Source organism: Sinocyclocheilus grahami, unplaced genomic scaffold, assembly GCF_001515645.1.
Source record: "Sinocyclocheilus grahami isolate Dianchi unplaced genomic scaffold, SAMN03320097.WGS_v1.1 scaffold191.1, whole genome shotgun sequence".
In the NCBI taxonomy this organism is placed as follows: domain Eukaryota; kingdom Metazoa; phylum Chordata; class Actinopteri; order Cypriniformes; family Cyprinidae; genus Sinocyclocheilus; species Sinocyclocheilus grahami.
Genome location: NW_015505370.1, coordinates 859,112 through 870,101, shown reverse-complemented (window position 1 = coordinate 870,101; position 10,990 = coordinate 859,112). Strand labels below are relative to the sequence as shown.

The window sequence follows — 10,990 nt, the reverse complement described above, 5'->3', positions numbered from 1 at the left end:
CTGAGCACCAGAACGACCAGACACAGGAACAGTTTCTTCCCTCAGGCAATCCATCTCATGAACACTTAACAATAACTGTGGAACACACACTATTTATTCACTCATACACTTATTTATCTAACACTCATACTCAGCCTACACCTCTAATTTGCACATAATATACAGTACCTGTACATACAAAAACTGTCTATTGTAATATACATGCACACACAATTGTCAATTTATATATTTTTATTCCTTATTTACTTGTTCTATTTTTTATTATCTGTGTTTTTTGTTCTGTCACTGTCATTCTGTTACACTGTGGAAGCTTCTGTCACGAAAACAAATTCCTCGTATGTGTAAACATACCTGGCAATAAAGCTCATTCTGATTCTGATTCTGATTCTGAAAGTGGGCCAATTTAGTCCCAAGGAGTATTGAAAAAGTACACTTACAAGTATACTACTAGTACACTGATATTTGTATACTTACTACATAAAGTATACTTAAAATATACTCGAACTTTACTTAAGTATACTTACTAAAATAAACTTGAAGTATACTACTTTTTGGTAAGGGTAGTTTCAGTGAACAAAAATTATCTACATCAGTCCAGTATCTTCATCTGAAAAAAACTGAACTAAAGGTATTGGACAATGTTGGAAAACATCAATGTCCAGCTCAAGTAACTAAACTAAAAATAATCTCAGAAAGCCCCTTCTTCACACTTTCTGAGGATCTTTCTTAATGACACTTCTCGGGATGCATTTGGGGATACAGCACAGTGTTTGTGTTGCCTGAATAAACCATTTTTTAATGTAGGGTCTATTTTTAGTGTAAATATTCATGTTAGTCATTCCTTTTTCAGAAAAGGTTATGTCTATGTTAGGATCCTTTATCCGCATATGAAAAATACATACCAAGATATTTAACACATGGAAACAAATTAAGAAAAGATGTTTGCTATCATTCACCTGTAGCCTAAGCTCTTAACAAATCGAACGCTTTTCAACAGAAATACATTTTTCTCTGATCTCTTATTATTTTCTTTAACAGATGTCAAGAGGCAAATCAAATAAAAGAGCAATAATGTTGTTTATTAATTCAATTTGTTCACTAAAACCAAGCAAACATTAGAAGTGCCCCAAAATGACTTTACCTTTGCTTCCTCGCTGATGTCCCATGTGAATGAAATGGCGTTATATGAAATCTCCTCAATATTGCTGATGGTGTTGAAACTTTCTTTGTAGTCCGCTGTGGGAGACAAGAGAGGCTTGATTAATGAGTGTGGAAAGACAAGTGGATGATTTACATTTTGTAAGAGAACGGATAAATGGGGAATGGAATATTTTGGTTGTATCATAATTTGAAATCGATAACAAAGGCAGAAGTGACTATCTAGAACTGTTAATGAGCTTTTTAGATAAAAATCAAGGCTTTTTTTATGTTGTGCTTTACTAACATAATATTGAGACATTAAAGGGATAGTTCACCCAAAAATAAAAATTCAGTAATCATTTACTCAGTTGATGGTAGCCATTGATTTCCATAGTATTTTTCCATACTATGGAAGTGAACAGCAACAGTCAACTGTTTGGTTATCGACATTGCTCAAAATATCTTCTTTTGTGTTCAACATAAGAAAGAAACTCATACAGGTTTGGAACAACAGTGAGGGTGAGTAAATGTTGACAGAATTTTCATTTTTGGGTGAACTGTCCCTTTAAGTCTTAAAGGGTATTTCCCCTCAGAAGTCGACTTTCATTTAAAGCAAGATAACGTTGTCTACCCTTTCATGCTTTACAGTGCTCAGGTTTTATTTGTTGTGTTCATTGTGGAGGTCATTGATGGCTCTGCCCTTGTCCCCACCTGCAGCCCCCCTGCATCCCCTTTGTCTTTATGCCTGTTTGCTATCTGTACTCGTTACTCCACCCTGAACTACACTGGACCCAGAGAAGCAAAGAGACATGAAAGTATGAGTGAGATCAAGGGTGTACTGATCCCCCAAGACAAAGACTTCTCACCAATATCAACGCATCGCTGCTTGGCCGTGTGCTGTCTTGAGTGCCAGTATTTCCAGTGCTTGAGTTGGTCATCTCTGGTTTTCTCCTCTCCAAACACTACCATCACAACACTCTGAAAAACAACATGGTGTCACTGGTTTCCATTAATGTACACACACTCTCAAACAAGTACTCATACATTCAGTGGTCCAAAAAGTATTTACACACTTAAATCTATAGTAATTTCACTGGTAAGTATCTGGACACTTGCAGTAAGCTACATTAACTTCCCTTTTTTGGGGGGTTAATTAGTGGGGTTAATGACTTTTAGTGGTTGTAAAATACAATGTGTAAATAAATGTATTATATAAATCTTTGTTGATGTGTTTTTAAATAATGTGTGGATGAAGTGTCCAAAACAGTTTGGGGCAAAAAAAATATATATAAATAAAAATAAATAAATAAAATAACATTTTTCATACTCCTCTTACCCTGACTTTACAGATGGGGCCATGCAGCAGTTTGCCATTGTTCGTTTCCCTGAGGGTGATGGGATAGAACTGGCCCTTGTTGAGGTATGTCATTGTGCCATCACCAGATTTCTGTCTGAGAGACTTGGAGGCTTCTAATGTGTATTCAAAATTATTACTGTTAACCAAACACAAAAAAAGGGGTCACCACTTAATACATATTTGTAATACATTACCGTATTACACCCATGACAATTTCCATGTTTGGTATTACAGGGAAGAGGCTGCTTGTCATATTTGTTGTAGGCTGATGTTCATTTACCCATGGGCCATGAGCACCTGTCAGAAGGATGCACCAGTGACCCTATTCAAGCTATGCGCACACACTCAGCTGATATAATCTGCTAACTTTTAAAAGTTTTTCTCTGAGGTTATGTTTCTAGCAGCAAGCACTCACATACCCTGACACTGTGTCAAAAGTGGTGTAGTCCTCCTGTGGGATGGGACCCATGCCTAACTGGAGATCCCTTTGGAACGCGAACACCTGTAGTGCACAAAAGAGGGGCAAGAGGGCCTGGCATTAGCGCAAACAACCACCACATCACCACACATTCAGTCAGTGGGAGAAAGCTGATTGCTAAGCAAAAGAAAAAAAACAAACAGCTCTCTCTGTGTGTGCAAGGTGTTTGTGGAGCTATCGTTTCTAAGGAAATCCTCCCTCCAGAAAAAAAGCAGGTAGAGAGAGAGAGAGAGAGGGAATGAGAGCGGGCAAAAGAGAAAGCGAGAGAGAGAAAAGGCCCTGGCTATTATGTGAGAGGAAAATACTGCAGTTTATTGTGTAAGAGAGATAATGGCATAATGACATGCTAGCTGCTATTTTGGCATGTTCAAATAAAAATAGGGAGGGGGCTCAATACAACAATGTCTTTAGAGTCACCAGGTAAATGAAGTATTGTCTGAGGGTGGGAGACAGGAGATGTGTGTGTGTGTGTGTTTGTGTGTGTGTGTGTGTGTGTGTGTGTGTGTGTGTGTGTGTGTGTGTGTGTGAGAACTCACATCTGAGTTCTCTGGGAAGGTCGAGTCTGGGGTGCGTGGCTGTGTGTTCGGACTGAACTGGTTGTGGGGGAGCTGAGGGTCAAATACCACTGTGTGACTGTCTGGTTCTGAGCAGTGGGGATTGGGGACTGTGACGGAGAATCCATGTGATGGACCCTCGGTCTTCACTGGGTAGTTTGGCGCAGGTGCAATGGACACTGTCACCGTAGTATTGGGTGAGGGGAAAAGGCCTCTCTTGTCCTGGGTGTGCTGGTTCCCTGGAAGAACGATATTTACTCCTTTCAGAACCTGGATTCGGTTCTCTGCCAATGGCTCTTGGAGAGGGGCCATCAGGTTTCTGTTGTGAATGCAAATTAAAATATAAATGTAAATAACAAAATATACAATATAAAATGTTTAAAAAAATGTTTTGAGCGACCTACAAACAATTGAAAATATAGAATATATACATTTAACTGCAACAAACATTGTTCTCCTTAACAAAAATGTGCAAAATTCAAGGCTATTAAAACATATATAAACCTATCAATATATGTCATGCTACGCATTGAGAAAAATTAAATATAAACAATACAATATATTTTTTTTTTAAATGGAGCTTCATACTAAATGTTAAAAAGTAAACACAATTAAGAGTCACCTTTCACAGATATTAATATACAAATTATTTGCTTTGTATGCAGGATTTCAATTAAATGTCGTAATTTTGTAAACAAATGGAACGTATAGTAAGAAATGTTTGAATAAAATTGAATTACAGCCTTCCTTTCTGTTTTGTGCAGCTTCTGGTTGATGCGCATGCGCATCCATACGCGTACATTTTTTATTTTATTTTTATATTTTTACCCGAAATGGGAATATTTGCTTGGCTTTAAACAAGAATAAAATACAAAATATAGATAAAAATATATCTGCGCTGGGGAGAAACCCTCTCAATCGCATGAACTATGGCCTAATCCTGGCTTAGTTTAAGCCCTGTCTGTGAAACCAGGCCTTCATTTCCAGAAAAAGTAAACAGCACAAGCACGCTCACACGGCAGTGCGGCAACATGAAACTCTATGCGCATAATATTTGAAGCATTTAATAAAAAGTGCTCTCATGCTTCGAACAACAGTTTCGAATACTTTTTGACAGTGATGTCTCTGATGTACGTCCTGTGCGTTTGGCAAACAGAGCCGACAAATTGATCAAATAAATCGTTGTTGACTATTTTCTTTATTGATTTTTAACTATTCGCAAGCTGATTGTAGCCATAGCAACGAATAACATAAAGTAGGGTCTCATCTCAGTATGGGAAAAACGGCATTCGCTATGGCATCTTTGATGAGAGCTTCACCTTTTGTTGGGATCCACATCAGAGCCCAGGACGTCAGCCTTTTGCTGGGATATTGTTCTCTTTTCCCGCGGCACCTGGGGAAAGTAAACAAACTCTATGAAAGTCTGACCACATCCAATAGCATCAGCTTTACCCATTATATCTGTCAATGAATATATTTAACATACTAGGTGACATTTTATGAAGTAAAAGGATGTCAGATATTATTAAATTAAGTCTTCGTTATTTTGTACTCAAATAATAATCATAATCATAAGCAATAAATAAGGTTAGAGTTTTGTTGTTGTTGTCTAAAGTTCCTCCTTTCATCCCCTTTGAAAGAATAATTCTGTGATGTTTCCATTGGTCTGTTTTAAGATATTATTACTTATTTTTAATCTGTTTTGTTAATCTCTACTAGTCGTACCTTGTAGTATTCGTATAGAAACCCCAAAGCTGCGGCACTGTCCTCGTCTCCATTGATGCTCATCATGGCCTTGGTGGCGGCTGTTAGGGGGTTCTCCAGGAACGACTTCCAGGCCTCATCCTCACTTGTGAAAGGTCGCCTCTGGCTGTAAGCCGGATCATTCTGAAGCACGAGCACTGCCCGCTTACTGTGAGGAACAGTTCAGAAAGAGCCGTCAGTACTAGAACAACAGCTAAATTCATCTTCAGGCAGAGGTAGACGGGCTGTGTGATTTGTAAACACACAGAGTCAAAAGGAACAAAATGATGGATGTTGAGCGTCAACAATCTGAAGATGTTTTGGCATTATTGCTGGTGTCAAAATTGACAAAAGATCAGGCTGTTGTGAAAGGCCTTCTTTATCTCAGGATCTGTGACAAAAACGGCCCAAACAACAAATCTCTGCGCAGACTGCAGCTTCCTGTTTGACAACATGTTTCACTGGCTCTTCCAGTAAGACGGCCAGTAAAGAGACAGAAGGAGATCTAGTGACTTTTCTCAGACTGTGACAGAGTTCATTAAGAAAACTGGTTATGGCCTCTGTGCGTTTTCGTCATTCTTATGAGTACCATCATCTATTATTTAGACAAAGGTGGCTTACAGAGATTGAATATACTCTGATTCAGTTCTAATTAAATGTATTTATTTGTTGAAATATCTGACAATGAAATAAGGACAAGGTTTAGTATATTTTTCAACTTTTAAACCTTTTAACTTGGGTGGGTAAGCAGGGCGAGGTTAAGTCTGGTAGGGAACTTAGCCATCACGTAAATGTGACTTTAAAAAAATATATATATAAAAAGTATAAACTTAGAGCATGCGTTTTCAAATGTATTCAGGATAGGCTTCATCCTGATGGTGGTTAGTTTCTTTAGTCTAAGTTTACTTGTCACACAACACTCTAGCCTTTAAATAAAGGAATGAATGTCGCTATGACAAAACTTTGCATCCATGTTGGTTAACGCAAACGGATTATGAGTAATTTGATAACTAATTGTGCCATTCTTTCTCCCTGTTTGATTTTACCTTTACAACCCAATAAAACCTTGTGGACACGCAACCCCACATCTAAAACAAAAGAGGCGACCAAGCGCAAAATTTCTAATGATGGCGTTTGTGGCCACATCCGCCAAACTCCAAACACTAACTAAGGAGAGTATTAGTTTTCTCTTCAGGATTCACAGATACAAGGTCTCATGTTGCTTACAGTATGGTGATGGTCGTCAACAAAGTTCTGTTTGCATGAGGAAATATTTTGGGTGTATACTTTCTTGATGTTTTTAAGTACAGGCGAACCAATTATGAGAAGAAAAGAAAACCCAAACTTTTCCAAAAAGGTCACAGCAGATTGCGTTTAGATGCTTTAAACAATATACAAAAGGCTTAAACACTGTTCCTGAGAAGGAATTGCCAAGTCTAGAAAGCAGGTGTGTTGTTTCAATTAACTCTTCTTTCAAACATTAACAACATTTAACTTCATAAATCCTAACATACTAATCCATAAAATAATCATACACCTATTGCCATTACAAGATCTTTTACTATCTAAAAACCTAACAATTTCAGCCAGTATGTTTCGTCAATTATTACCTTTCCAAAAACACAGATGTTGTTTCCAGCTGTACCTACAAGAAGCCTTTCCTTATAATGAATGCTAACAAAATGTCAAGCTTTTCACAAGTTTCCCCTTTAGGCTCAAATGTGATTTCACTCCAAATGAGGAAAATGTGCACGCAAAAATGAAACAAACAAACCAAATAGCACGCAAGTCTGACAAATAGATTGCGGCGCTCGTAACTCCCGCAGCAGGTGCAGATACACCTGTGACCGAAGCAGGTCTGAACATGACAGGTGAACTGAAGAGCCCAGACAGCACAACTCTGTAGCAGAATCAGCTCTCGGCTGTCAGTCCGACTTCTCGTGGTAAGACACTATTTGCCAGAATTACTGAGACAAGTCAGACAAAAGAAGCTAATCTGTGTCAGTTCCAGCAAATAAACCAAGATTAAGCAGTAAATGGTGCATGATATTTCAATAATTGGATCCTTTTCTGTTGACCATCTCTCGGTAGACTATGGACCTACAGGGGTGAACTTACTTGTCATGCTCCTGTGACATCTCTTATGGTCGAACTGGACTTTCTAGTTGGTACTGTAAATCCGATCCTTCTTCTTCTTGTATGGAGCAACGTTTTCAGAATGGGATGAGGGCTGCGTTAGAAATGCCTGTATGAGAACGGGTTTTGTTGGCTTTTCTCGCTTTTTTGGATATACTGAGAAATTGGGGCCGGTTTTACCTGTGACAGGGCACTGGATTGGATTACACCTGAGAGGAGGAGCTAAATACTCAATGACGCTCATTGCTTATGGTCTGTGCATGTTTAACTTAACAAAAACCTAATGAATTTAATGGTGCAGTGTAATACTCTTTTTTTTTTTTTTGCACTATATAACAGCTAAATCTTAGTATGTTTTTCTCACTGCATGACATTTAAATAGATCAGGACTATATTTTGCTGTCATTTTATATTCAATGTTTGCTTTTTGCAAACATGTCTGATTTAGCATAAAAGATACTTCTTTATTTTTAATACATCTGTAAATTACTTTTATAATGTACAAGGGGTGGAATGGAAGTCTTTCAAACCATCTTACAGTAGCTGAGGCTTCTGTATAATGACAACATTTATATTAAAGATGAAAATTATGGAATTGTTTAAACTGCTGCTTTGTCATATTGCATGCTGAAGACGGCCTGAGATTGATAAAGAAATGTACTAAACTTACACATTTGACTGAAATGTAGAAATTGCAGTTTAACTTCAAATTATATGTAGGCCTATACTGTTATCACATGAGAGTAACAGACGCATTTGAACAATGAATAGTTTTCATGTTCGGCAGCATTTCTATTCGTGTCTATTGGTGATTTGTATGCATAACAATATTAGGTGTTGCCAATACAACATTAAGTACCCTGCATTCATTTAGCATAGTAGGATAGGCCCGATTCAAACTGCTTTGAACACCCACACCAACCCAAAACTGAAGATTAGAGCTCCTTAACCAAAGAAAGGGGGTTAATAAATGTATATTTAATAAAAACTGATCAGTTACTTTATATAACATAATACTGTAGAATTATAGCATAATGTTGCATGCTAATGATGTAAATGTTCAAGATAAAGATGATATTGATTTTAACCCCAATGTTCTTTAATATAATTACACATGATAAGCAAAATGTGAACAATAATCTTTTGAATAATCTGCTTGTTTCTTTATGAGCTAAACACTGATTTGTGTTTATTTACATATAATTTTAATAGACTACAAGTAGTCTAAAAAAATGAGATGTATATCTTGCTTCCAGTTCCCTAATTCCAAGACATTTCCTTTTTTTTTTAAATATGCAAATTACCCAACTTCACGAAACTCATTTCCTTCTCAGACATTCTTTCACTGTAAATGGTAATTGATATCTCTTTGTGAGCGTAAAAAGTCGTTCTTGCTACTGGATAAATTTAGACAGTTAAGCAGAGATAATACCTAAAAAGATACAGGGATGAGAAAATAAACAGCACCTCTCCTTAGTGAGAGAGGGCTTTAGAGATGCTATCATTCAGTTTTCAGTTTATACTCCCCCACCAAGCACACACTTCTCCAGCTGCAATGTTTATTTACCCTAATGCACAGACTCTTGCTTGAGCAGGCACACTGTTTATATTTGCTGTCGTGGCTTTGAATGTGTGCTGACAGTAGGAACATATTAGAGACTGTATGCAAGTGGAATGGTAGTTCAAATGGTTGCTGCCAACTGGAAAACCAAATTTTGCTATTTCTGCTTGTTTACTTTGGCTAAATAAACATTGGAATTGTATATGTAGGTGGGCATCTAAAAAGAAAAAATAATAAAGTGCTTCACTATTTTTCTGCCTTTCTTGTAAAACTGTAAATTCGAACATTCATGGATAACAACAATAATTATATTTTAGCATTAGAAACACAACTGTGACTAAAGAGCTTACACATACTGGTGGATTAAACATTACAGAAACATAAACAATTATTTTGGTAATCACCAATATATATATATCCTATTACTTGTTTCGCTTCTGTTTTCCGTTTTTATAACCATTTCTTACTATGTGTAAGTAAGTTGTTGTTTTTTAGCATGTGTGTTTGACAGTGTTATTTTTTAGGATTACTGATAAACTACTAACAAATACTATTTGATTTGTATTATTATATATGTAGTTGTTTTTTTGGTGTTTGGCTTAGTGTTATGTTAGAATCATTATACTCTTATACCTTTTGTTCTTTAATATTTTGAATTGTTTTTAGCTTTATTTTTTGCTTTTCATTTAAATGTTAAGTTTCGACATTTTGTTTGTCATTTTTATTTAATCTCTTTATTTTTAAAATGTGTATAGGTAGTATTTATAAAGTTTTAGCTTTTAGTTTTGGATCTGTTTTTAGTTGTTTTAATACTACAATTGATTGCTTCTGTTGTCCTCATTTGTAAGTCGCTTTGGATAAAAGCGTCAGATAAATGACTAAAAAAATATGTATATATACAGTGGGTACGGAAAGTATTCAGACCCCCTTAAATTTGTCTATAAAAACAGAGATGAGGTTTTTTACTGTACTTGGCAGTTTCATTATTTAGAGCAACATCTAGGGTCCTAAAACCCTTTTTGAACTCAAGAATGGGACGTGATTGTACACATGAAACTAACTTAATACAGATTTATTCTCTGGCTCATTGCAAAACAACTGAACCAACACCCATTAAAAAACACCCTACAAAACTATGCATTCAAAGAAAATCCTTAAAAGCCTGGAGCAAATTTTAGTCAACCAGATAAAAAAAAAAAAAAATCCCACAATTATTTTTTATTTGTTGTTTCAGATAGATCTGCAAATTTGTAGTATTTATTTAGCTATGTAATAGCACTGAACAGCTGTCATTTGTCATATATTCCTCTTTTAAATGTGTGTAACATGCAACTTGAACTAGATGAATTCTGTAGAATATGGAAGAAACTGTATTATATTGAAATCTTTAACGAGGAAGTACAGCAGCCTGCAGAGTCATCAGAGATCATTTGCATGTATGACAAACAGATTATGTAGACTTCACAAGCTTATGCATCCCTCTAGATTTTAGTCACAAGTATAAATGAGGATAGCACAGGTCAGGTATAATCTCAGAGCAGAGGGTTTAAAATGGCTCACTAAAGTTGTACAACTTTTGTAAAAGTTATAAAAAAGTTGCTCACTAAAAAAAAAATATATATATATATATATATATATATATATATATATATACACACTGAAAAAAAACAAAGATTATTGAATTATGTTTTACAAGAATGTTCTATTTTAGTCTTTCTACTTCTAAATTTTACATTTAATTCAGTGTGATACTTGCCGATTCTTTGTCATTATTTCAAATATTATTTGTGAATTTTAGCAATTTCTGAGTGAGAAGTGTTTCCACTCCTTTTTGTGTAGGATGAAACAAAATATTTCTATAAATACATATAAATATAATGCACATATATTGTATCTACGGTGTGCACTGTAACACTGTTAACAATTAAATGATGCTGATTAACATATTCCTTAGAAGGACGGGTGGCTGGATTTGCTTGAGTCTATTTGCAGTTCCCCCAGGATGTGGTGCGTGATTCCTT

At 36.0% G+C, this 10,990-nt stretch overlaps 1 protein-coding gene across 1 annotated transcript in view; it reads right to left on the bottom strand.

Annotated features, from left to right (window-relative positions):
- Window positions 1–7,591, bottom strand: part of LOC107594788 (grainyhead-like protein 1 homolog) — a 20,218-nt gene extending 12,627 nt beyond the window's left edge. Inside the window, exons 1-8 of the mRNA XM_016284966.1 lie at window positions 7,391–7,591; window positions 5,255–5,441; window positions 4,849–4,922; window positions 3,512–3,848; window positions 2,917–2,999; window positions 2,477–2,633; window positions 2,007–2,118; window positions 1,142–1,236 (exon numbers count right to left, since the gene is read on the bottom strand). Coding sequence (XP_016140452.1) covers window positions 1,142–1,236; window positions 2,007–2,118; window positions 2,477–2,633; window positions 2,917–2,999; window positions 3,512–3,848; window positions 4,849–4,922; window positions 5,255–5,441; window positions 7,391–7,410 — 1,065 coding nt within the window. The 5' untranslated portion in view covers window positions 7,411–7,591. The remainder of the gene's footprint in view (window positions 1–1,141; window positions 1,237–2,006; window positions 2,119–2,476; window positions 2,634–2,916; window positions 3,000–3,511; window positions 3,849–4,848; window positions 4,923–5,254; window positions 5,442–7,390) is intronic.
- Between the last annotated feature and the right edge of the window lie 3,399 nt (window positions 7,592–10,990).